General features: G+C 37.1%; 1 protein-coding gene across 2 annotated transcripts; it reads left to right on the top strand.

The window, feature by feature from the left end:
• Positions 1-261: 261 nt before the first annotated feature.
• FEZ2 (fasciculation and elongation protein zeta 2) lies at positions 262-26,988 on the top strand. 2 transcript variants are annotated; one of them, XM_040058909.2, is made up of 9 exons: positions 262-526; positions 2,006-2,114; positions 5,147-5,263; positions 6,583-6,727; positions 9,356-9,624; positions 12,397-12,477; positions 16,592-16,667; positions 18,868-18,933; positions 24,823-26,988. In XM_040058909.2, the coding sequence occupies exons 1-9, from the start codon at positions 291-293 to the stop codon at positions 24,837-24,839; spliced, it is 1,116 nt and encodes a 371-aa protein (XP_039914843.1). In that variant the 5' UTR covers positions 262-290; the 3' UTR covers positions 24,840-26,988. The 2 variants fall into 2 exon arrangements, with proteins under 2 accessions (XP_039914843.1, XP_039914844.1); XM_040058910.2 differs by lacking the exon at positions 12,397-12,477 and having other exon boundaries at positions 265-526.
• The last annotated feature ends 688 nt before the right edge of the window (positions 26,989-27,676 follow it).

Below are 27,676 nucleotides of genomic sequence, written 5' to 3' on the forward strand. Positions count from 1 at the left end.
CTGCCCGATGAGCCGCTCCTACTCGGTGCGGAGCTGTGAGTTAGTACGGACACCGCTGGGTGCGGCTCTGCCATCGCTGGCCCGGCCCGGCCCGGCCCGTCTCTGCCGGCTCTGCCATCGCTGGCCCGACCCGGCCCGGCCCGTCTCTGCCGTCTCTGCCATCGCTGGCCCGGCCCGGCCCGGCCCGGCTCTGCCATCGCAGCTCCAGCCCGGCCCCGCCCGCCGCGCGCCGCCGGGAGCGCGCAGAGCCGGGAGCGCGCAGCGCCGCGTCCGCAGCTGCGGCGGCGGCTATGGCGGCGGCGGCGGCTTCGCAGCGAGACCCGGGCGATTGGCAGGACTTCTCGGGATTCCAGCCCTCCGCCGGGAGCGGCCCCGAGGCTGCCTGCGACAAGGGCGGCTGGGGCGGCGGGGACCTCGGGGCGAAGCTGTCCCTCTGCTTCGAGCCCCCGCAGGCCCGGGCTGGCGGCGGCGAGAGCCGCGTTCCGCTGCGGCCGCTCACGGAGCAGAGCGCGCTGCAGGACGACGAGTGAGTGCGGGCCGGGGGGCGCGGAGAGGGAGCGGAGGGGAGGCCCGGCCCGGCCCGGCCTGAGGCGACCGGGCTGCCCGCCAGCCCTGCCCTGCGAGAGCGCTGCCCCTGGGCCTTGCCGAGCCCGGCAGGGCTTGTGGGCTGCGGGAGCGGAGCCTTTCCCCGCCCCCGGGGCTGCCGCTGGGAGCCGCCGGGCCCCGGCAAGGGGGCACGTTCGGCCTCCGCGGCGCGGGTTTGGCGTGCTGCCCTCCGGCTTCGTCCCCCTGACCGCCAGAGAAGCGTGTCAGCATCCCAGAGCTTCCTACCCCGCCGAGCTAGCGAGAAGTACTTGTTCTGAAGTGCAGTGACCGTGGTAGTATTTGTTTAGCTTCTTGCAAAGTGCCCGCTGTCTCAGTGCTTGAAATTAAACATGGGAAGTGCGGAAAGCAGGCGAAGAACAAAATTGCAGCTGCAACTGCGATAATTGTTCGGGGAATTTTTCCCCTGAGGGACAGAGCCTTACTGAGCCATGCTCCTGTACAGTTTTTAACATTATTTTACTAATATTTTTATTTCTTATTTTATAGTAAATTTAGTATGTCTTGTTCTGAGAGAAGAATTCTAAAAAGTCTGTTAGCAAAATACTAGATCTGTGGTGTAAACAGTGAGGTAAGCTCAGTGAACCATGAATCACGTTGGGCAGTGATGAGGCTCTGTCTGCCCTTCTGTGTCTGCCTCGGCCTTTCCTGTGACCTCCTGTGAGCCTTAGCTAGGCAACCCTTGCAAACATCCACCCACAGCACAGTGCCTGGAGGCAGGGCTTGGCTGGGGACTTGAGGAAGCAGCCTGCTCACAGGACTGCTGCGGTTAAAGGCTAAGCTGCTTCACCAGCGTAGGTCTGCATGGGCAAGGCTCCAGGACGGCCTGAGAGGATGTGCACTCTAGAAGCAGTAAAGGTTGACCGAGGACAGGAGTGGTGGGCTGAGCTCTGCAAGAGTACTTTTAGAAAAAAAAAATGAATTCTTCCAAAATCTGTGTCTGATCTCTGCATTTTCAAGTGGAAAAGGAGAAAATTTAAAAAAAAAAAAAAATATATTTGGCTCAGAATTTGCTACTCAGCCTGAGCCTGTGGTAAACAACATGAGGAATGTAATTTATAGCTCAGCTCAAATTTCATTGAGGGAAAGGCTCATCCACCCCCAGAAAACGTTCGGAGTGTAGTTACATAATTTGTGTAGAAGTCATGTCTTCATTTATTGTTTTGTTTCACTGCTATGCATACATTGTTGTTTAAAAAGGGAAGTAAATTATGTTTCTCAAAAAACATGTTCTCATTGCTTTAAAACACTAAAAAGATTGCCAGTAACTTGCAGATGAATATTTAGGGAGGAAAATAGAGTTACTGATAGAGATACATGATCATTAGGAACATGGTTATTGCTGATTCAGTTGCTGCTCGTTTTGGGGTCAGCATTTTTGTTCCTTTATTCTTTTCTCCAGGATTTGGAATGCCTTGACTGATAATTATGGTAACGTGATGCCAGTTGACTGGAAATCTTCCCACACAAGAGCTTTGCACTTGCCAACACTGAATCTTTCAGAAAAAGGGGTAAGTTCTGATCAGCAGAAGTACCCTCTTTGGAGCTTTGGTACTCAAGGGGGACATAGAACTGTTTGCATTTGTATAAAAGAATGTTGTTATTAAGTGGCTGAAAATATTTTTGGTACTTGCCATTATACGTGAGAGCTTTTTAAAATCAAAGAACCATTGATGTATGTTTGCATCTCCTGGAATAATTCAGGGTTAGTTTTATATGACTCTTCAACAGAGCCAGAGCATGATAGAAAAAAAATGTAAAATGAGAAAGCGTTTAACATAAAATCTTTCTGCTGTATGATTCATGTTAAACACTGGTCTGGGTAAGGGAGGAAAAGAGACAGGAGTACTCCGATATGGTAAATCCAGTGAGGACTTTCTAAAGTTCGTCTAATTCCACAGTCAGATGGCTTCTTTAAAAAGAAAGGTGGCCCAGGAGACACTGAAGTGCAAGAGTTTGTTTTGTTTTCCTTATTTAAGAGTTAGAATAGTTCTCTGGAGCAGGAACAGGGAATTAAGAGCTTCAGAGAGGTTTATAGAAAGGATTGTCCTCTGATGATCTTAAAAGTGGATTAAAACACTTCAGGAAGAAAAGCTGTGAGGAATTCCCATCTCACAGGTTTTCTGAGGAAACTAGTGGCTTATCTTTTAAACAGTGAAGTTCAGTTGTGTTGTAAAAATATCTGAGTGTGTAATCTGAGAATCAGGCAATGCTTTGGCTTCTGCCATCCCTTGAGTAATCAACAGATCTTTTTACTGTGACAAGAGCAATTGTTCTGCTGAAGAGGATACTTAAGAGTTCAGTGGAGGAAGGTGCAAATTTGGAACTCATTTTCTTGATTTGAGTCTCAGGGTTATCCCTTGAATTTGACTTGTGTTTCTTCTAATTTTCATTGAGTCCTTGTTCAGATTTTATAACAGTAATTAAATTCTTACAGTCTAACTAGAAATACAACCCTGCCATGCTGTGACCTTGTGTCAGGGAAGTATGGACTGGAGGACTAATGGATTTCTTGATAAGGAACTTATCAAGAAACTATATATTATATATATTATATAAGTGTATAAGAAAATGTTTCATATAATTTTTTAGGTTACTTGCAGAAAGTTATGAAGAAAGTACGTAAAAAAATGTGAAGTGGTGTTGCTGGACTAGAAATAACCTTAGGTATGCTGCCAGTAGAGAGAAAGCCAGTTCATAGAATGAACGTATCAAATTTTTTCAGCTTTCGCTCCTCATGGCATGCCTTCTGATGTGTAAAGGCTGTGGGGAGCGTTTGACATACTTCTGCTTTGTGTTCAGCAGTATTGCTGGATATGTGACAGCACATATGGACCAGCTAGTATCTTGTTCTGTTCTTTCAGTGAAAACTAACAGCTAAGCAACACTTCCCCGATGCGTTTGAAACAAATAATGTGCTACCAAAATTGCGCGGAAAGCATTTCTCCTCCTGTTTTAGTAGGGAAAGATAGGAGGTCAATAAGGCTGAATCGCCTGATCTTGGTTCCTTCACATGACGGGTCTGTGCACACTTTTATACATCTCTGGCAGTGAAAGTAGCTGGGTGAAAGTGTTGTGCACAGTGGTACAGGAATGGGATTGTGCAGTTCCTTGTTTGTTTTGTTTTCGCTAGATTATTTTAAATGGGTCATTCCCTGGTAGAAGGAGGGATGGAGTGTGGCTGGATGGAAAGCCAGATGTTCCTTTTAGTCCAGATTACAGCTGATGCCTTTTTTGGTGGTTTATCAGTCTATATTATGAAAATGTATTCAAGGGTCTCTCAAAATGTTTCTGGATATGTCAGGAGGGAAAGCAGATATCCTTCTAGATAAACTGTTATCCTTGCTTACTATCCCATCATTGTTTTCATATCCTGTGTGCATGAAAAATTATTTCAGGAAAGCAGATATTTAAAAAATGTCAAATTGGAGCGTATCTGTGTAGTAGGTGAAGAGAGAGTCATAGTGGAGCCTTGCCACTGTTCAGTCACTGGAATTCAGATTGTGGAAAAAAGTGGACATTTGACTTCATACCGAGGCCTGAAGAAGTGCAAACTGTGTGTTTTCCCCTACAGATGAGCTGTCTGGGGATAACGGTTGCAGGTTGAAAATGATTCTGAGAACTATTAGGGCTTCTGAAGAAACTGAGACAATTGGAAGAATTATGAGAAAAATTGAAAACTGATTCTGTGAGACTGAGGACTTTGTACAGCCGGTCATGAAGCTTGTAAATTAGCCTAAAGATCAGTTAAAGAAGTTGAGCTCAAATGGCAGGTGTTGGAGGTTGCAGCTTTGGGGGACTTTTCTAGGCTGGAATCTAGTATTAGGCAAAGTCCAGAAACAATTTTGTAGATAAACCAGGATATATCACTGTGTGAGACTAAAATATGCCTGACTTATTTAGGAAGGGACTTAATGTCTCTTAGTGTATATATATCTTTGGTTTGAAAGGATGAATATCATTTGGTGGAATATGTATGGGAACAGTGTTACTTCTCTTTCTGAAAAGACCCTGAGATATTCAACAACACATTTTTTTAAATAATCTGGGGTGATATCAGTGTTCTGATATCACCATTCAATATCAACTCTTCTCAGCTTTTTTCCATGTCTTTTATTATGTGACAAAGTGAAACCATAAAAGCACTTAAAGTAAGAGGTTTGTGTAACATTAGACATTATAGGCAAGTTTTTCACTCCACATTAGCATTTGTCAATCTTCAGTTTAGATTTAAGAATTTGCTTGACATCCTCCCATGTAGATATCTGCATGTCAGCGTGTGTCTCTATGTATGGCCATTATTTAACAACATTAACCATTGACAGCAATTTTAACTTTGTCCAATTGCAGTTTTAATTTCATTTTCCAGGCTATTTGACAGAAAGAACTCTTGATTCCATTATTATGGGCTAAAATTCGGTTTCATTCTTAAAATTAAATGATAGCTCCCCTTTTGTTTTTTGTACACGTTACATGCATTTTATACCCTCACGTTAGGGGTGTATATATGTTTATATAAACACAACCTTTTCATGCTTTTTAGGTGAATGACAACTTGAACCTTGATTTGTCAGATGATGAAGAGCTGAGAGAACAGTTGGATATGCATTCTATCATTGTTTCCTGCATCAATGAAGAGCCACTCTTCACAGCAGAGCAGGTAAAGTGTTCAGCAAAGACAGTCTTGTTGGTGTAGAATGTTTTTTTAATGTTTTATTATTTGCTGTTGTTCTTGCACTTCACTGTAGCTAAGCTTCTGGTAGTTCTTTGAAATTTTTGTATATTTCTTACCATGAATTAGTCAGGAATGCTACTAAATTAAATATACACGTTAAAAAGCAAAAATATTTTCAGAATCTTGGTGGTATGGTAGAGTTTGTAGTTTTCCAGCATGACTGTGTGGCAGTTCATGGTTTCACAGGGCTTTGTTGTTAGCAAGAATTCTTGGAAATTTTTGCCTAACTTGAGGGCAAATCAGTGTTTCTGCTACTAAGCTTTCAAATTACTTGGTAACTAAAGTCTTCAAATCCCTGGATTTACTTCAATTATCTTGAAAATTGCTCCTCTGAGTAAGGTTAATGAGAGTAAGGTCTATTAAGATCCTGCTTTAGTAAGCCAGTAAATAATCTATTTTGTTGTTCCTTAAATGGTTAAGCAATGGTTAAGCTGTGAACTCTGATGAACACGGTTATTAATAGTACAGGAGACAGGACTACTTGAACTGCCTCGGCTCTTTTTTACTGTGTGTTGGATCTCAGCACTGGCTGCAGCCTTTAAACTTCTAAAAGTTGATGTGTTATTTATTCAGATGTCTTGTTAATAATTTAGCCTGTAGAAATGTAATCATTTATATGATGTAAAGTAAGCTACCTATGCACAGAATTTCTGTTGTCATACTTTCTGTTTGGCTCAGGTCTTATGCCCAGGGACTCAAATCAGCTTCAGGTTATGGTGGATCAGTTCAAAAAACTTCTCACAAGCACAGTTGATTTTCAGGCTGTTTGGATGGGCCTTTTGGTTTTTCATAGTTTTTTTTGTGAGTTTTTCTTTGTTGTTTTTGTTTGGTTTCATTTTTTTGTTTGTTTGTTTTTTGTTGTTGTTGTTGGGGGAGGGAGAGGTGTTTCTTTTACACAGGGAAATGTGGTGAAATAGGGAGTGGGGGAAAGTTGTTGTGTCTTCCTTCAACTGAATACTCAGGAAAGATAATCCAGCTAACTCTTTAATTTAGTTCTCTTAAGCAGAATCATGGGTACCTTCATATAGAAATAACCCCACAGTTTCAAAACACTGCTTGTTATGCCGTCACCAGTTTACTGTTACAAGGTGTGATTATGTTCAGAAGCAAGGATGGGGAGGAAATGTCAGTATGATTTTATTGATCCTCTTCCATCCAGTCTTGGTGGTAGTTTCATCCAGCTTTGCTTCAAATTGCAAGCTCTTCATGTAAGAGGGTTTTCATAAGAGTTTTCATTTTTCAAGGTGATTGAAGAAATAGAGGAAATGATGCAGGAATCACCTGATCCAGAAGAGGATGAAACGCCCACCCAATCAGATCGGCTCTCTATGCTTTCCCAGGAAATTCAGACCCTCAAGAGGTCCAGTACAAACAACAGCTATGAAGAGAGTAAGTGGTATTTATTTAGTATTTTTACGCTTATGTTTAGTGAAAATATTTTAAAGGGTAAGTTTGCCATGTGTTTGATTCTTAGCAAATCCTGCTCATGAAATACCTGCATTCAAAAATATTTTCAAAATGTCCTGAAATAATAGTTTAGATTTAGTTCATAGAGGACTTACCTTTGTCAGCTTTCTTATGACTAAGAACAAAAATAAGACTTTATAGAATTTCAATTTAAAGCAATATTCTGAAGGTTGATACAGTGGAATGAAATTCCTTCATAGGTAAAGTCATAAGTCGGTCACTCTTTATTAAACTTCATTATTTTCTGTAAAATGAGACACTTTCTTGGTGCCAGTACACTATATTTAAGATCAACTAAAGCTCTTGAAAGCTATTCAGTAAATAAAGCTTTACCATACCTTTGGTACAGTTTCAGCAGCATATCTTGACAGACAGTAACACAAATAAGGCAACCATTTCTTTTTTACCCCATAAGGACCATGAATATTTTTGGTCCTCCCTTTCCATCTCTCTTCAGAAAGCTTAAAAGTTAATATCCTCTGTATCTTCTACTCAAATGAAATCATCCATGCTTCCCTATACAAAAGCAAAGGAGAAATTAGATGAATAATTTAATTGTAGTAGGTTGAATTGTATGTAAAATGACTAATGTGACTAATCCGTTTCATGATGGAAAATTTTGCTTAATCTGTGCATTTGCCAGCATGAATTCTAGAAGGTAGTAGGAACACAAAGAATATTTGGTAGATGATCATTCTACTTTGGTCTTTCTTAAAAAGTTTGGTGCTTTCTTTCCTGTAGTCTGGGTCAACAATATCAACTCTGTAAAAGATTCAGAAAACTGGCCGACCGCTTGTGGCATTACTTAGAGTTTCTGCTACATTTCAGATTTATGGAAGAGATTCCAACCATGAAAATGGTCTCTTAACTGTCTCAACACATAAATTTCAGGAATGTGAAAGCAAAATGTATTCTGTTCAGCAGGGCTTCCTGCTTTTCTGACAGTTCCATATGTCTTAAGGTTTGAAGCTAATCAAGCTTGCTCGGTATTTCATATCGTATCTGTTTTCTTTTGCCTCAGGAGTCCATCTTGTCTGTTGCATCTTTACAGTTTAAAGGTCAATCTCGACCAAATAATGCCTTGAGTTACGTTGGCAGATAATTTAACTTTGCTTCACCAGTTTCTCAGAATCTGCTTTCATGTCTTTTGGGTCACTATTTTATTAAAAGCTCTTGCTGCCTATTTTTAGTGTGTGAAAGTGCTTCGGAATTGATCTGAGTCTCTCTGAAATTTTTACAGGTTTTTCCTAGAAACTGTCCGGTCTTTGAAGGATAGACCAGAGATTTTCATTCATTTAGGATTTAGAGCAGGAAATCACTTGTATTTACTTTTTTCTTGGATAGGAAAAGGCATACATTAAGGCAGTCCAAAAATAAAACTTGGTTGCACAACTGAGTTCTTCAGCCTACTAAGTTTCAGTCCAGTTTCAATCCATGTAGTCTTCTGCATTTGAAATCCTCTGTCTCCACTTGGCTGCCTTAGCTGAGTATTTCCTATGCAGCCCTTTCAAGACTCTGATAATAAGAACTGATCTGTCATCAGTCAGGACTGCAGTTGGGTAACCTACACCTATTTTTTTAGAACAATTGTTTTTTAGGCTGTGAAGCTGGTTCTTAAGTGTTGTGACTCACAGGTGCTCTCTCTCAGTCCTGTTACAGTGTTTGAACAGTTTAAGGCCTAAGCTACCTTGAAAAACTGTGGCTCCTTGACAGAGTATTGTCTTAACAGGTTTCATTGCCTTCTCTTCAGTTAAGTAAGTCACAAGGAGCTTTCTCCAATCAATTTTTCCCTGCTGTAATTTAAGAGAAAAAAGTCAAATTTCACTTACTACCTTTGATGCTTCTAAGAGCTACACTTTTTTGTAGTTTGTGGCCTTATTTGTCTTTTTCAACACGTGTCTGTAGGTGCTTTCCCTTTCAAGAATTCTTGTAGACATGATAATTACTGGACTAATTCAATGAAACGGAATAATTGCAAGCATCAATGCAGTGTCCTTAAACAGATTGTACCTGTCAGTGTAATCAGGACTTGCTGTTTCTCAAGTGCCAAATAAGATTATGTTCTTTGACACAGCAACTGCTGGGACTTGCCAGCTTCCTGGGTGTGTCAGACCTAAACTGGAACAGAAAGCAGTCCTCAAAGATCTGCTCACTTTTAACCCAAGCAAGCCTCAAAACATTTTCTTGGTCATAATTGCACTCATCACTCAGTAGTTCAGAAAATATGAAAGCCTTTTCCTTTGAACAGTGGTTGCAGAGGAAAGTAATAGTTTATAGCTGTGTCACAAGTTTAGCACTTAGGTCAGCCTCCAGCATAAACTACCAGCGCATTCTTCATATTTGCAGATTATCACAGATTTCTCAGTAGTAAATAGAAAGTTTAATCACCTTTTTGTGGCTTATCTTGTCACCTCTGGGATGTGTTTATTCCTTTAGGAATATTGTTTTGTTCTATGTGGTTTTAGAACTGCATTTTTTGTTTTGAGAAATTTCAGAGTACGTTTTTATTGTAACTCTTGACATACTACTTTTTATATGAACTATTTGTAGGAGTGAAAAGATTGTCTGTTGCTGAATTAAATGAACTGCTAGAAGAAATTGAGACTGCTATTAAAGATTATTCTGAGGAGCTGGTACAGCAGCTGGCTCTACGAGATGAATTGGAATTTGAGAAGGAAGTGAAAAACAGCTTCATTTCTGTCCTCATTGAGGTACAAAACAAACAGCGAGAGCACAAAGAAACAGCAAAGAAGAAAAAGAAGCTGAAAAACGGTAGTCCTCAGAATGGCAAACAAGAAAGAGGTCATATGCCTGGAACAGTAAGAAAATTTTTATAAGTCTTTATACATTTACATTTTTTTTTTCTTTTTACTATGGGAAGTAGTAGTCCTAGATTATATTAACATATCTGGTACTCCTGCTTCCATGCCTTCATTCACAAACAAGCTTTTCCTAAAAAATCTATTGAGGTTTTTTTCCACATGTTTTACTCTTCTTGTATTCAGAAAAGGTTTTTTTAACTGTTTGCAAATCAGCCTGGAACTAGCATACCTTTTTTGCACTTCTTGCAAAAAATACCGTCTTTGGATGTACTGCTCTGTGTTCTGTTGTTAGTAGTCAAATTCACTTGTGTGTTTGATTTCACTGGGTGAATTTTAGTATATGTTAGTCTTTCAAGAAATTCAGTACTGTTGTTGCTGTAGTTGCACAGACATTTATTGATCATGCTGGTTTCTAAGTAAGAAAAAAGTGAATGTCTTACCATGGATCTCCTAACCTGTGGCAGAGTTATTATGGTCAACAAGAGACAGGAAGGAGGCCAAAGTGTAGTGCATGTCTACAGGGAGGAGATAATTTGTTTTATTCTTTGCAAAACATAGCAACAAAAGGAAAATCATCTTTCAAGTGAAGTTGGATAAGGGCAGTCAAGGAGCAAAAGAAATTAGGTTATTAGCTTGTCACATTGTCAATGCAATCTTTTCTTTCTTATCATTCTAGTATAGTTTAAAATTACTTGAGATATTAATATTTGAATTTCTTAGTGCCTCTTAGGGAAGACAGAAAATTTGGTTTTGTAGATCTTTGGTAAGTCCCAGAAAGAGTGCTTCAGTTCAACATCAAGGTTTTGGGGTTTGCTTTTCAAATGTAAGGAATAAACATTTCTAATGAAATAATACTTCAGAATTTATTTCTAAACTTACAAGCATAAGATACCTGTGATACAACTCAAATGGGGTTCTAATCTCATCTGTCAAATGAGAGATGTTTGTGTGTGTCACTAAGTTTTAGTGAAACTTAAGGAAGTATACATCTGGAAAACCATACGAAATTGTCATCCCTTTACAAGAGCACGCTGAATAGTTCCTTTTTCCTTCCTAGTCATGAAAAACCAAAAAAGGATATTCTACCTAGAAAGAAAAATAATTACTTTGTTTTGAAGCTTGAGTCAGGTGATTCACAAACTGTCCTGGTTAGTTTACAGATTAGAAACTTGAATGATGCTTTCAGGTATAATTTACATGGTCCCAGGATAAGACATTTTGGTATTTGGTCGCTTCAAGATACAGATGGGTCAGGTTGATTTCTAAGAGGGATTGAACAGACTAGCTCACACATGAGGCTGTTGCTGCATGTGTGTGATTCCTTTGAAAACAGATTTCGTTGTCATCAAGGACAGGTTTGAGGCTCCTCTCCCAGAAGGAGGTACAAGCTTCAAGGTTTTAAGGTTCCTTTCTTCAATGATCCTTTTTTTCCTTTTTTTTTTTTTTTTGAAAGTGCTGAGAATGTGCATACAGACAGTATATTCTAGTAGCTTTGTGAGGACTGAGTTTCTGTTAATAAATGATGATTAATTGGTTATTTTGCTGACTAAAATGAAATCTCATTTAAATTTGAAGATAGGAAGAAAAATTAAATTGTCATACTCTTAAGAAAATTATTTCTCCTGTATATACTATAACTGAATATATATACACATATATATATATATATATATATATATATTTTAAAAGGTATATTAATTTTTTTGTCCTTTATACCATCTTTCGGTAAATCAGTTTCTTAGACTTCTCAACTTTCACCTCTTTCACAAGGGGAAATTGGGGAGCAGTTAAAAATAGTCAGGGCTTGAAGATACCAGTTCCTTCAAGCAGGATATCTTAAAAGACTTAAGATGGCTTCAGCAAAATTTATATCTTTACTGACCTTGTGTGCTTTAGAAGATGAAAGAATACTGTATTCCAGCACATTTTATTTCCCCCACATAAATAAATACATTAAGATAAATATGTTGAGGTATGCTCATCATACTGCCCTGTGTCAGCAGCTTGGCTGTTTCTTCTTTTTATGTTCATGTCAGTTGTTGATTTTATATCACGTGCTAAACATCAAAACTTGATGTTTGCTTTTGACTTATTTTACTTCTCCAGGAAGCAAAAGGGATTACAAAGTTCAAGAAAAAATGTGTAGTTGGATGAGATACTGCTTCTTCTTTACTTGGATTCCATGATTCCATGCAATGGAGCTTGAAATCAATATGGATGCATTATTATCTAATTGTGTATATTTTATGATATTACAGAAAACAGAGAATACTAATTGTTGCTTCAATTGTGGAAAAGGAAGCATGAAAGCATAAAAAGTTTTAAAGAGGTGGAGCTGAAAGTGTTTCTAGTAGTACATGCTTGAAATCGGAAAAGTTGGTGTCAATAGTGTCTGTAAACATACACTGTTCAAACACAAATGTTAGAGGAAATTTTACTGTGAGCTGAACTTTGAAAAATGCTTTTTTTTTACATTTCTAAATGAAAGGGCCATAAAAGGCAAGTCTCTGTTATCAAGTCTGCAGTGTGAAGATTTCATTTGAATAAATTTTGGTGTAGAAGTACTGCTTAACTGCCATTACAAGGTCTGCTTTTTAATTAAAAAAATTAAGTAGATGAGCGAAGAAATAGAAATGTGCTGAAATACACTTTAGAGCTTGTCTTTGCCATTTGTCTTTCATAGTCTTGATAAATGCTGATTAATAGTCTTCTGAACTTTTGTCTGTCCCTTTTTTTTTTTTCTTTCTGCTATGTTTTCACTACTTTTAGCGCTTCAGCATGGAAGGGATCTCAAATGTCATACAGAATGGCTTCCGCCACACGTTTGGAAACTCGAGTGGAGAGAAACAGGTGCTGGGCTATCTTCTCCCTTTTTTCTCATTCTTTGCCTGCACTTTTGGTAGGAGCTGAGATCTTGAAAATTGACGGTAGCTGAAGATAAATGCTGAGACAGGAAAAAACAAGATAAAATGCTGGAATCTCTGCTACTTCTCACCTCAGGTTTCCAATCAGCCTACAGTCTCTTTCTCTCCTCAGCAGCTCCAGAGATTCAAGACTTGATACCCTGATGCACTGAGCTACTAACCCGTATTTCTTAGCCCAGACTAAAAGCCTCTTATAGCATAATGCATGTTTTAGATACATTGCATGTCTGTAAAAATCTAATAACCAGTCAAAGAACGTGTATCAGGTTAGACACAGTGTGTCAGCCTTCAGCATTAGCATCTTGCATAATGAAAAAAGGTTTTGTTTTCTTTTTTCTTCAAATGTTCAGAGCTGCTACGTTTACAAACAGAGTAGCACCTGGAAAATGTATAGACTGTGTTGTCTTTTGCCTTTGAAAACTGCGTGATTTTAAAAGTAACCACATATGGGCAGTGCAGATTACCAATGTAAAATACACGAGCTTTAGGCAAGGTTGTGTTTTTTCACTGGCTATTTAAATATTGAAATGTAGAGGAGAGAGACTGCTTCAGAGGGCATCATACAGATATTGTGTGTACCTTGGAAGCAAGATTCGTATGCCTATTTCATTGTAATAACTTGCCTGCTGTTTCAGATCTGTAGTATGTATTTTATTAACTGCATTCTGAATTTTAGTGAACTGCTAATGCTTATACTGTTGTTTAGTCTTTTGGCACACTACGAAATATTGGTATTTCACATTATTTAATGTCTACCCACTATTTTAGTTTATGTGGTTTTGTCAGAGGAGTCCATTAGAGTTATTTTTTTCCCCTGGTGAGAAGTCCATTGAGGCAATAAATTGACTGGTAGTTTAGAAGTCAAGGCTGATTAGGTTTTTGTCTGGAAGATGAGTGTTGTATCCTGCAGAGGAGTTTGGGAGGTGAAACAACTCCTCTAAAGTCATTCTGCAGTCATGAGGCTAGAAATCAAAGACCTGCCTGCTTTCTCCGGCAAGGTAGATGTATGAGATTTTATGAACACGTTGATCCAGTTATTTGTCCTCAGTTTTGGGGAACTTGAACACATGCACAGAGCTTACCTTACAAGAGTTTTTATCACTCTGAGTTATCACAGTACCAGTGTGCTGTTTTGTTTTGTTTTTTCTTCGTTATCTTCACCATAAATCACAGCTGTTTGTACCTGTATCTTTAGGTATTTTAAATATCATATATTTTCACAAAGTGAGCTTATTTAGCTATGCCACTCCATCACACTTAAGCTTAAAGGACTTTCACTGTCTCCTATGTAGACATAAGTAGCATACTCATATGTTTAAAATAACAGTGATTGAATAACTCTTCCAGTCATCTTTTTGAGTTAATTTACTATTGTTATTCTTCGTATTGATCATACTTTTCTCCTGATTTATCTTTTTCTATATCCTTATGGTTATGGGGTTTTTTTTATTCTGCTTCCTGTATCTTAAAGCAAATCATGGAAGTAATATGAACTTAAAAGGAAATATAGGGTGGAAAGGTAGAAAAGATAACAGCTCGGTTATGATATATGCCTGGAAACCCATTTTCCTATAGCATTTGTTTTCTTTTTGGAAGGTTTTTATTTGATGAGGATTTTTTTTGTCTCATTATGAAACCCTGGGCCTGCTTTTGAGATACTGTTATAATCTTTTTGCAACAAGTTGCAAAATTGAAAAAGTATCAAATCTTCATTTCCTTGATGCTGTTCTCACAATATAAATTTGAGAGTTTTTTTCAGGGTGTCATTATAAACTCATATTCAGGTGTTTTCTGCTCTGTTTTCTTCTCTGTCAGGCAAGAGTTAGTTAGAAATCTGGAATTGTGATGAAAACAATGCACAGACAGACAATTTTTTGTGTACCTTGGAAGCCAGAAGTTCCTACATGTAAGGTTACAATGTAAAAAAGTTTGACAAGTTTGTACAGTTTTTCATAACTCTTTTCCACTTTTTTTTTTTTTTTTAATGGTATTTACCACCTTCTACTACCAGCTCATAGTGGGTACATCCCTTTTTATAATCTTAGTCCCATTTTCTGTGCATGTGTGTGAGACATAAGTAAAAATTACTTAAGAGATTTTCACCATGTAAAGAGAAATTTTCAGTGGGAAAACCCTGGTCCTACCTGATAATGTAGGGGAAAAAAGAAAAAAGAAAAAAGAAAAAAAAAAAAAAACCACTGAAATGTTGGTAGCTCTTTCTGTGATCATATATCCAGAAGAAAATTCAAGACAGTCATCTTCATTTTGATTTTCAGGCATATCAAACATTTTTCATAGGTGATGAAAAATTGCAGTGGGAATTGCTGCTTTATCAAATCTTCTTCAAAAATTTAGTGGTCACAGCAGATTTAAGACATGGTCTTGTCAGTAAGCTACACTTTAGTCACGCCTTCATTCTTTTCATAATATGTTATCCTTCACAAGCAATTCAGGAAATGAGGTTTTATAGTGCTGTTATGGAGACTGATTGTTACAGCTGCAAAGTTGATGAGTAGAAGGAAAGTATTTTTGGAAACTAAGAAATTCTGTGTTTTGTTTTTAATTGCTACTGAGAGGAAAAATGGAAAGAGAAATTTACAGGAGAAGGGAAACAGGTTTAATTGATAACTGGTACAGTGAAATATCCTAGTATTTTATTGTTCAGGTAAAGGATAGAATGCCAGTTAGTTCTGAAGGCTGCAAAAGACAGCCAGAAATCTGATTTCTGTGTTAGTAGATCCACTTTCATCTCTGCCATTGCCAGATTCAGCAGACTTATGTCTAGCTATCAATTCTGGTAATTTTATTAAGAGCACAGGTCTCTGGTGATACTTGTTGGTTACATCTCCCGGAAGAGAAATCGAAAATTGATTCTTTCCTGAGAAGCATTGCGTACTTTTCTCCAAAAGCAAAGGGAGGGAGAAAAACACCGTGTGTTTGCAGAAGGTCTTGGGGAGGTGTCAGTACCCCCTGTACAGTTGGTTACATGCCGCTGGACTGAGTCTGTTTGGCTTTTAGGCAGATGCTGTGGTTGGGCTGGAGGTGTGGGGTCCTGCTGCAAACATGGCAGCGGTCATAGCTGCGTGTGGCAACCCTCAGCCTCCTTCTGCAAAGCGCAGCTCTTCACCGTAGGCTGAGTTAGGCTTGGCTCTCCCTGAAGGGCTGTGACTGTGGAGAGGGGGAGACCTTGGACCTTGTGGGTAACGTTTTCTGCTTGTTGCCTGGAGAACTACCTAGACGTCAAGCTGAATGAGACATTGAGGGTTACTTTGCCTAGTGCCTGGTAGCTGTAAAAACAGAATAAAGTTCCTGTTTACTTCTTAAAAATTGACTTGAGGGAAATTTTAGGAAGCTTTTCCATTGGGGAAAATTCCAGCTATTTTAGTACTTTTGAAATTATGACCTCTTTAAGGAGAATATGCATTCATATAGGCTGCAAAGTAAGATGTCACCTAAAATGAATCTGATAAAAAACCAACAAGGTTACGTCAGGAATTTGAAAATTAATCTTAGTTGCACTGTGGGTATGAAAATCTTGAAAAATTTAAGAAATTTTGTTGTGGTGGGTTTTTTTTAAGCAGACAAGAATTAAAGATTTCAGTAAATAGAATTGAAGAGTTGGTTTGAAACTATCTGTTAGCACACTCAACCATTAAAACTGATAATCTAAATCAAATTCTGTATTCTGGGGTGTTATGTTTTATTAGCCTTGCCTTGTTCTTTTTGGTTGGAAGTGTATAGCAGCAGAAGGTGAAAGCCATCTGTTTCCATTTTCACCTAACTGTGGGGCAGCATCGTTTTCTTTGCAGAGAGGGCAGTTAGCTGCATGACTTCTAGTGGTCACATAATTCGGAAAAAAAAAAAAACCAACTTGGTTTCTGTGATAAAAGCTCTGAGATAGAAAGGTAGACTCTTAATCTATTCTGAAATACGGTTATTTGTGGCTAGCAATTTCAATTGCTACAATTTTTACAAAATAAAATGCAAACAACAAAGTTGCATGAAAGGACAGTGAAGTAACTCTGTTTTTCATTTGACAGTACTTAACAACCGTCATTCCCTATGAGAAGAAAAATGGACCCCCATCTGTTGAAGATCTTCAAACATTAACCAAAAGTGAGCATATGAAATTCCCCTGATCCTTTCCTCTTTGTATTTCCAGTTGTGGCTGCCCAAAGCCAATGAATCCATCCAGTTCTCCCTCCCCCCTTACCCTAGGACATGTATGTTAAAATGCGTGATTTTAACCATAGATGTTGGCCAGCCTGTTTTCTGTGCCTTCATGTGAGGTTTGTTTCCTAGCTGTTGTCTGAAACCCTGGAGGCCAGAAACCTGCATGTATCAGGAAGTAAATGTTCCCACATTCTGATGTTGGCTGCATATTACGCATTTTGGTCTTATAGTGCCTGATGTATCCCTGTCTGTTTACATTTGCTGTGCTTTATTGAGGTTCTTGTAATGACTTTGATGAAATTGGGTGGCTGTCAATATACTTAGGACTAGTTCCGTAATGATTGCACTCGATTGCCTTTAAAATACCCTGCTTCTCTCTGTGGTTTTGGTTGGGGGAGAGTTGCTATTAACAAATTTTGATAATTAGGAATTTCAAGCCAAACAGAGTTTTGACAATGCTTTGAATTCTCCATTCTTCACACTGTTTTTAGGCCAGATCCTCAAAATTATTGCAAGTTCTCAGTCCTCTAGTTGTTTGATTGTATTGTTTTGGTTTTTATTTTAAATCTAAATTGCAAGAAATCAAGGTAATATTTTTTTAAAATTACTTATTAAGTTGCTTTTATACAATAGAGTATCTCTAGGAGTCGATAGCATCTCCTTCCTTGGATGCTTATAGGAACACTTTAAAAATAGATGGTAGAGTGCATCAATGCATTTGATCAGATCTCAGTGGAGAATCTCACTATGTCTTAAGGTGATTTTCAGCAGCAGTTCTGTGATTCCAAATGTGGCTGAGGGGTGGTAAAAAGCTCGTTGGCTGTTTCCTGGAAAGAGAAAATAAATATTGTATTAATTCTAGACTAAATGAAATGTTTAAGTAGGAATTAAAGTTCCCTTTATTTTTCTACAGTAGGCAGCCTTAGGTGTTAATTTATACTTACTTTGTGACAAAGGATTTCTCGTTTTATATTTATTCTTACAATGAAATTTTGTCCTCTTGCCATATTAAATTTCACTTGACACTATCAAGCACATGTTAAAGCCTCTTGAAGACATTTTGTGTTGTTTGATGGTTTTATTAACAAAATGTCTTGCACAAATGCATTGTAAAGAGTATTAACAGTATTGATTCCTGTGGGCTGGTTGGAACTTGATCCTGTGAGTCAGTTGCAGATTTGTGACTCACTGTCTCTGCTGCTGTTAAGGCAGGCAGTAAAGCAGGTGTTGTTCAGTTGGCTTTTTCTTCCGAAGCTCTGCATTACTCCATAGTTATGAACACTAATGTCTTAATTCAACGTAGAAGTTGAAATAAAACACTTGTTTTAATTTGAGTTTAGAGTCTCCTAGAGGAATTTGGAGTTTATTAAATATTGCTTTTCAGTATAACTTTGTATTTATGCTTCTTTCAATCATGTCCTGAGCAGTTTATAAAGAATAGTTATTGTTTTTCTTTATGTAGTGATAGACGGGCTTATATGTGTCCTGTCAAGCTTGTCCATGTGTTTTCCTTCTTCAGAAATAGGCAAGATGGACAAGGTCCGTTCATGTACGTCACAAAATGGCATTTTTGCATTATTGTAAGTTAATGACAAATTTGGTCATGTAGTTAAGATTTTTCAAACCCACAGCAGATAACATTCGCCATTTCAGTGCGGGAAAAAAGCACCGCTAATATTTCCATTGAATCATTCACATCATTTTTCCATTATTTGAGGTAATGATAAAAGATATTAAGTAGTGGAGCATAGTCTTCTGTCCTGAGGTTTCCAGCCCATCAGTAGTGGTTAGCCTGCTTTAGTTCTGGATGTCTTGACTTTTCTTTTGGTGAGAATTTTTTATAGGGAAGAGGTGCTTGTTGTTTTTGTTGTTGTTGTTGTTATGACTTAGGGCATTTTACTGTAATATTAACCACATGAAATGGGACTCTTGCATCCATGGACTGTGGAGCTCAGTGAAAATTACACAAATGAAAAGTAGAGAGGATGTGATGTCTCATTGTATCTTCTCATCTTTCAGTTTAAGAGATTTCTTAGCGTCTCATAGTAGTATCTCTATGAGTAGCTGGAACTGCTCCAAGGTATTTCTTTTAAGTGTTGTGTTTAATTTATGACTAAATGTCTGATTTTCTTTCATACTTTAGTTCTGCATGCCATGAAAGAGGATAGCGAGAAAGTGCCAAGCTTGTTAACAGACTATATTTTAAAGGGTGAGTATGCATCTCTGCAGGGATTTTATTTGATTCTAAATTAACTTAATTTACATATAACATGTATTTGAAAATAGTGATCCTACAGGATTCATGAATTATGTTGCCTTTCAATCAAACACAGCTCTCTTTTATGTTCTGTTTTGTCCAAGCATTCTGAGCATACAGTTCATAAATAAGGCATGTTTATTTTGTTTGTGTTAGTAAAATAGAGCAAACTGCTGAATGACATCAGTAGGAGCAAAGGAGTCTGGCTTATGAAGTGGAATGGGTATAGTTGAAATCTTCCATAGTGCAGTCTTTTCAGTGATTGGAACTCAGACTGCCCATGGTAATAACACGTTTGCTATGCAAAGTGCTTACAGCTTCATTTCAAGTTTTACCCTCAGATCAATAATAAAAAGTATTTATTTTACTTACTACGCCTTCTTCAGATACTGTTTTAGAAGTTTTTATCTAAGTCATTTATTTTCCAGTCTTACACGTTGATTGTGTTTAGGGAATGACAGACATTGAAAAATACTGTTTGCCTTAGCTTCTTTAAGGAGTTGTTTCAGGTAGTTTCCAGGTTGTTAAATTATTTTAAAATGTTTTTCATCTGTCTTCATTTTTGCCTAGATCTTGCTAAGGCTTACGTTCTTACTTAATTCTTGGCATATGATACAATTTTCTTAAGTGTTTAAAGTTTAGCAAATGCATTAAACTCCCGAGATCTGAGCAAATACCTGTACAGAAGGATGATGAATGCCATTTTGTTTGCCACATTTCTGTTTTTCATATGCCTCAAAAGTTTTCCTCTTCTTTTGATATCATACATTCCAAGTCTCATCTTTTTTTCAATATACTGTCTTTCGACTTAACTCACTCCATATGATTTTTAGAGGTTGTTGTATTTCTTACACAAACTTACAGTCACTCTCATAATCTCATCTCACAGATATTTGAAAGTACTCTCAGGTTTAAGTTATGGATGACATATAGTGTGCTGTCACTTAAGAAAATCTGAAAAAAGCCATTCAATATTCTGGAACCTCCAACAGACTTCCTGTTGAAAAAGATCCATTTCTAAGTTTTGTGTAGGGTTGAAGAACTGCCACATACAATAAGAATTCAGAGACCCTTCCAGTTGATTCCTTTGATTTTTCCATTTTTTACTTACTCTTTCTGAAAAATTCTTCCTAAATTAGACAGATGTGTTTGTGCCATGTAGGATCACAGTCAAGTTTTTTTATAGTGGAGATGGCACTAAACTGTAGTTTTGTGGAGCAGAATCTTTGTCCAAGAGGAGGAACTGTTGTCAGTAATTAAAACTGTTTGTTCTTCATCTGGTAGTAAGTGACTGAATTTAACAGTGCTCTTCACAGTGTCTGCTCTTATTTTTAGGTCTAGCTGCTCAAAAGAAATTTCAGACTTCTGGGGTATTGAGAATAAACTGGCATCTTAGGGAAATAGAGAAATAATTTTTTAAAAGCAAAGAAAGCTTTTAAAAGTAGATTGATTACCTGAACATATGAGAGGATGATCTAGGAAACTTGAGCTGAAGTTCCTTCATGCGTCTTGTATGCTCATTACTTAAAAATCACAAAGAATATTCTACTAGTGAGATGCAACAATTGCAAAAACATTGTGCATTAAGTGTCTTGGATCAAACAGGTCATCCATCATATGCAAACACTGTTACCTTTAAATTGTGAAACACAAATTGTGGGAACATGAAAAATAATCATTCACATCATTCATAGTGGAAGGAAAAGGCAATTTTTCACCAGTTACCACTTCCTTAGTGACCAGAAACAAGATTTTCTTCATCCTGTGTGGGTTTCTGTGCTCAGTGGCAGACAGCTGTGAGCACAGAGATAGTGAGCGTGGAATTTTACTCTTCCTTTCAGTATAGCCTTGACTAAGCTTCATATGCTAAGTTGACATTATGTTAAATATTTACAACTCAGCTAACAGTGTTACCTTATATTGTAGATTTATTCTGTGGCAAAGTCTTCCAGTCATTTCTGAAATTGTAACATGTTGCTCTTTTTCTGCCACTAAAACTTCTGGCCTGAAACTCCTTCAATGCTTTTTCGTGGTACAAAATCCTCTCAGCCACCAGTCTATTGTCTGGACATTAATTTTAAAGCTTGTTAAGAGGAGATTGGTTGACTTCTTTACAACCACTTAGATCAACTTTCAGCTGAGCTTTAATATACCTGAAATTATAACCTATTTCTTAAATTCCAAAATAAAAGGAGTGACCTACTTTTCTGAGGATTCCACTCTCTTCGCTGTAAAGATTAACAATGTCTTGGCAAGGTAAAAATCTTTAAGAAGATTGAGGGTTTAAATTTGTTTTCTGAAAGAAGTTCAAAACCCAGTGGTATAATCCATATGGTATAGTGTTAATTTTATTCATTTTACACTGAGTGGATTTTATTGCTTTTTCTTAAGCTTAAATCAAGAAATTAAATTTTGAAATGCGTGAACTATTTGACCAAAGGTAATTGGTTCTGTTAAAATCTGTTAAGTACATGTTCCTTTGAGGATCATTTTTTTTCAATCCTGCAAAAGAAAAAGCAGACAATAAATTACATGTGACATTAGGATATGTGTAGCTTTATAGGAAATTCAGTTTGGCCTCTGAGTGCGCAGAGGTAAAACCTTTTTTCAAACTTTATATTCTGTTTTACAGAGCAGAAAAAAAACATGCTCTTGATTATTTTTTCTAAAGCAGCACTGTCTTGCTATTCTGTGGTATGTAAAAAATTAGGATATGTAGTCTTATGTGGGTGTTAAGTTGTGCACAGAATTATTAATAGATTTGCCCAAATATTAGTGCTCACTGCTGAAAAGTTGTTCAGAATTGTTCAGAAGCAAGAACTGACTAGTGTTCTGAGGATATAGTGAAATAAGTTTACACTGTCTCTGAATTCCAGTGTGTTTTGTAGGATTCACAAATTCTGTGTTATCTTGAATAACTTGAACTAAATGCCCAATAATTCTGAAATTTGGATCATGTAGGAAGACACACACAGACCCCCTCTGTGTGTGCTGTCTAATACTCACCATCTTCATTTAATAATGATTGAATAAAGTTGTTTGGACAAGACCTGGAACTTGAAGGACAGTTCTGCAGCCAGAACTGCTATTGACCCTCTGTGTTACCACAGATCATTCTTGGATTTTTTTTTTTCATAAGCAGCTAATCCTTCTGAAATGCTGGAAGTAGAAATCTTCAATATATGGTGTGTGCAAATCCAGTGTAATAAAGAAATTAAAAATAACAACTTGGTGCATTTCATGTTAGGGGATAAAACCACCTCTATATGCATTTCTCAGTAGGATTATTAATTTTGAAATTATTTCTGGTGCTTGCTTTCTCTAAAGCATCTTCTTTCCCCAATTTCTACCGCCCCCTTGTGTCCCCCAAAATGTTAAAAATATCATCATTTTCCTTGTCATGCTTAAGTCCCTCTTTCCAAGGGTCATTTAGCTCTTCCCTGGATCTTTTCTGTAAGGAATATCTCCTCAAATGTAAGTATCCCAAAGCCAGACTAAGTTCATACCCTGTAAAGAGTCTGGTACAGTGTAGCAGCTTATTTTCTCTTGTTTGTGTTGCTCTTATTGCAGCCTAAAATATTTTCAAGGGGATCTTTTTCCTTTTGTGAGGTTCTGTTTGTTTTTACTTTTCAGTGAACATTTCTATCCTGAACTTAACAGTAATGAAAGGGAATTAGTGATTTGCTTTGCAAGTAAACTAGTTGTTCTCCCACTAGCGTATGATTCATATTATATTTTATAGATTTAGACTTGAAATAAATGGTAGCATGAAACTGATCAGCATTTGCAATTGTGTTTAATTTTTTCTGAATGTATTTTAATGTATCAATATTGTTATTTTATCACTAGGAGTCATGAAGGAGAAACTGGGATTTGAAAAAGGGTAGGGGAAGGAGTTTACTGACAGGGAAAGAAATACCAAACCAAGACTGAAATTCTTTATCTTAGAAAGCACACTTCTGGACTGAAGCTGGCAGATTAGTAAGGTCACAGTATTTAAATGCTGTTTGTTCTCATCTTTCTATTGACTTTTGTTGATGGTTGAACTAATACAATGTGATTTGAAAACACTGTGCTTATGTCCATTGAAAGACCTAAATAAGTTAAGATTTTTGTGCATAAGTTAAGCTGTGAAGCAGATGGAGTATATTTGTGTCATACCTTGTAGCTGCATTGGTACAAAAATGCAAGTAGTATTTTATATGTATTATAAAAATTAATATTTATATTACTAGTATTATGTATGTTATATGTAGTGTAGTGGCATCTGTAATCTTTGCAGTGTGTAAGTTTAGGTAGCTTTCTGAAGAAAATGCCTCTGTTTGTCTCTTCTCTCCCACAAATAGTTAATTGCCAATGTCAACCCCACAAGACAGAAGCAGGTGTTGTGGGAGTAACAGAAATATGTAGGGAACAGCATCTAGGTAGGAGAAGGACTGAAGCTGCTGTCTGCATTGAGCTGATGGCTGTTGCCTTGAAAAGCCAACATCTCCTTGGGTCTGATGTATTCACCTCTACTTCAATGCCAATACAGGGGCTCCTGTTTCTTTGGGATCATGAGAACTTGGGGAGGGCCTGCTGGGGTGGAGTTCACAGCAGGGTTAAAGTAGAAGCTGAGGACAGCATTGTGGGAAGGGGAATTACTCTGTTTTATTGCCATATAGGTAGTGAAGAATATCTGACAAAATCTGCTGGAAGCAAGAGTTCCTTAAATTAGCTACTTCCAGGACAAATCAATGATATATATGAAATGTTAACCAGTGTATGCACAAAATTAAGTATTAGGGTTGTCTGGTATCACATCTAGACACATTATTTCAAGATTGCTACTTTTTTGCTCTCAGTTTTTACAAAATGTGAAGGTATAGCTTTGTGCACAAGGATAATTTTTACATAACTATTATATAAAATACATAAGTATGTACTTACAGCTGAAATTATTGCCTTTTAAATCAGATTTGTTATTACAGTAAACTTTATAAGATTTATTTATTGCTAAGCTTTGTATCCATTTCTAATTGTCCTCAAACAGTAATTGTGACAAAAAGAGAGTGCTAAAAATAATATGCTATACATTACTAGTTAGTACAATGCATGAAGTGTCTAGTATTTTCTTCTTTTTTCTGAATGTAGATGTCGTGAAAGCAGAGTAATTGCCCATCTTTCTCCTTGCATTTCATACCTGATCTTTCAAGTAAAAACTTATAATTTTTTTCTCTTTTAATGAAGTAAGAATTTGCACCGTGTTCTATTTTTAAATTATGCAAGTATTTCAGATAATTAGAACATTTCTTTTGTTGCCTTTGAAGTTTTTGTTTAATTGTTACACTTGACTTCTTTATTTGCTTTTGTGTTGTGCTAGCATTGGTTTGAAAGCTGGATTGCTCTGAGGTTTGTGTCTTATATTGGAACAGGAATGAGAAACACATGAAGGACATGTCTTATCTTGCCACTGTGTGATTCTAGTACACGCACCAGAATTAGAAAGTAGAGTTAGAATCTCAAAAAAATCTCAGTGCATATTTTTAAAATATAACCGCATGCGTCACCTGTTAGTTAATGTTCTGTTTTCTGATATAACACTTCAAAAAGCACTATTTAAGACATGACCTTTGGTTAACTCATTTCTGGATAATACTAGTTAAAGATAGTAGGTTGTGTCACTTAGTTACCTTTTGAGAGAGGCTGAAAACTTAATTGCCAGTTTCAGTTGATTACTAGATTTTACTGTGTTACTAATAGGGTAGAATCCAACGTTTAAGTATTTTAGTATATACATTACATTTTTATGCAGACCAACTTCACTGATATTTTCAATGTGTATTTGTGGGTTTTTTGCAGTTCTGTGTCCTACATGAAGAGGGCTGCCTTTCCGAATTAGCCATGCTCCTTTCTGTGATGAGAAGCTTTCCTTGGATATAACTCAGTATTTTTTCATTTGGCACTGTACCTAAAGCAGTATTCATTTACCTCCTCTGTGTGTATGGATTTTCTGATCCTGCAGTAAGTCATCTGGGCATGACAACTCATCCAGTTTAACTTAATAGTGCAATGAACTGGAGCAGGGAACAAACATTGTACAGTTTTACTTGCATTATTCTGACTTTTTAAAGTCTATTTTTACATTGTATAGCATGTAGTAGATCCTCCTTCACATTTTGTTGTTGGAAGGAAAGGTAAACTTTGAATAGTGTAAATAAAATAAGCCTCATTTTAAGGAATCCATATTTAAAAGCATCCTTAGTTCCTAAACAAAGATGAAGAAATTATCAGACTTGGAATTTAAGATTCAAGTGAGCTCTCCAGGACACTCCAGAAAGGTGATTGTGAAAGTCAGCAATCAACGCTGCTTTGTAAATGGTAACTTTGAACTACACAGCAGATTGGTTCATAGATTAGCAAATCCAGATTTCTTGGTTTGACATAAGTAATTGTGTGTTACTTGTTCTTGGTATTAACACAAACATCCAACTAATGTAACGTTAGTTACAAACATTTCATGTTTGGTTTTATTTTAATAAATAATGTTCATGTGGCTTAGATATTCTCCCATATTGCTGCTATAATTTTCCTGGTTTTAAAAGGTGTTTGGTCTTAATGAAAATGCTTCAATATATAAACATTTTAAAAGGCAGTATCTTTTTAAAAATACATGTACAGTTTGAAAAACTTGCACCTGGCTTCCAAGTTAGTATTATATTGAGAAGTTTGTTGTTGTGTATCTCTGAATTTTACTACAAATATCTCTTGTAAATTGTATGCACTGTCTCCTCTGTGATGATGTACCTGCATTCAAACAGATGAGAATGTATTTTACAAATCCTGTAAAAGAAACATACCCCATAATCTCAACTTTAAGTACTTGTCACAAGTAGTTTTGCCAGTCTAAAAGATGAGCTTGAAAGGTAAGTACTAATTAAAAAAAAAAAAAAAACAAAAAACCAACACAACTAAAACCCCACTTTTTTGTAGGTTGAATTCCTATTGATTCTTCATCCAGATGTATATACTGAATATCTGAAGGTGTTGGAATATGAGGTTCTAAAGAGATAAACATGTGTTTTCTTCAGGTTTTTCCATCTGAAGTCCTCAGGGCTTTTATTAAAGAGAAATTTGATCCTGAATACTTTGCATCATCTTTAATCTTCAACTTTATCATCGTCATCATCACCGAATACTATTTTGATCAGTAAAACAACATAGTTTGAAGATCGTTTTCTTTATTTTTTTCCTAAAGGCCTCAATATTTTTGTCTTTTGTGCCTTTTTCAGCTTAAAATTCTTTTTCTCCCCCAGTTGACCACCAATGGATACTTGCCAGCCTGCTCAGGAATAAATAGATCCTCTCCATAAGTGTGGCATATGTGAAGAAGTTTTTTTGTTGCTTTATTTTAATTCATCTGTGGTTTCTCTAGAAAGAAGGCAGCCATTTATTTCTGTAGCTGGTGTATTATAAATTCATTATGGTATGCTTTTTGTGTAGAAATTATTGATGTTGTCTGTTGATGCCTGGAAATGGGCAAAGGGGATGACCCTGCTTTATTTTTAAGAAGGTGCACATGTGAAACCCACCATGTCTCTGTGTGAGATTATTCAGAGGTGCTTCAGTCTGATGAGGCATGAAGTGACAAGATGGAGCAAAGTAAAACAATAATTAAGAGAAGAGTAAAAAAAAAAAATTTAAAAAGGACAACAACAAAAAAACTTCTGTCAAAGTTTATGTTGTATGTAACAACTCTTGGATGACTTAAAGTCACAAACTACTAAAAGTAATAAAACTGGAAATAAAGACCAGAAACAGCTTTAGTGAGCTAAGCATCTGCTTGAGAATTTCATGCCTCTCATTAGACTAAACAAGATTTCATTATGAAAAGTACCCGTTTACCTTGTATGCATTAAACAACAGCTGCCAAATGTGGCAAGTATTATATGTATACCTGTATATGTACATTAAAAAAAAAAAAAACCCACAGATCTCAAAATATTTGAATAAAAATCATGCAAATCTGCTTTTCTGCTGAGTTCTGTGTCCTTTGTATTTTCTACTATTCATCCTTTTTTCCCGGATCCTGTATTGAATCTTGCATTCTTTCAGGGAGATGGATTTCATTCTTCTTAATTTCAGCATGTGACAGTTGTAAGTGGCCACCCAAAAACCACTGACAGATACCTTAGCAAAATTTCATTAAAATCCACTCCATTTTTGATATGAAGAGACCTGGAAGTCAAGTTGCCCTAAAGTCATGGAATTTTAAGGTACTTAATTTATTTGTATCACTTGCTTTATTTGTTTTTATCTAACCCTTTTTCTGTGTTTCAGCTACTTTGTTTGAAGTTTATTCTCTTCATGAATAGAGCTAAAAATTTGAGTCAGGGTCTGTCTGGACAGGATTTCAGAGGTAGTCAAGAGTCCTAAAGTTATGTCATTTTGGTTGTGGGAAGAAACTTGAAAACAATATTAGTTCCCTTCTGGTGATAGATAACGATGTGACTGGACTCGCAGCTGGTGTAGGGAGTAGGTGAGAAAGAGCATCTGCTGTTGACTGTGCCAGGTAATTGTAGCCCTTCACTTGGAGTGCTATTGGTAGCTGTTCACATCATTGTTGCTTCCAGAGTGGATTACCGTGGGATTCTTTAAGTGTGGTTGTCACTTGGAAACAGTAGCCAGACCAAAAGGGCCCCCTGCGTGCTTGGCA

This window comes from Hirundo rustica, chromosome 3 (genome assembly GCF_015227805.2).
Source record: "Hirundo rustica isolate bHirRus1 chromosome 3, bHirRus1.pri.v3, whole genome shotgun sequence".
NCBI lineage: Eukaryota > Metazoa > Chordata > Aves > Passeriformes > Hirundinidae > Hirundo > Hirundo rustica.

What these genes read in the sequence shown, in the direction of transcription:
- FEZ2 (XM_040058909.2), top strand. Translation starts at nt 291, where the DNA reads ATGGCGGCGGCGGCGGCTTCGCAGCGAGACCCGGGCGATTGGCAGGAC. An exon ending in AGCGCGCTGCAGGACGACGA is followed by an intron (nt 527 to 2,005) that starts GTGAGTGCGGGC and finishes TCTTTTCTCCAG; the next exon opens with GATTTGGAATGCCTTGACTG. An exon ending in TGAATCTTTCAGAAAAAGGG is followed by an intron (nt 2,115 to 5,146) that starts GTAAGTTCTGAT and finishes CATGCTTTTTAG; the next exon opens with GTGAATGACAACTTGAACCT.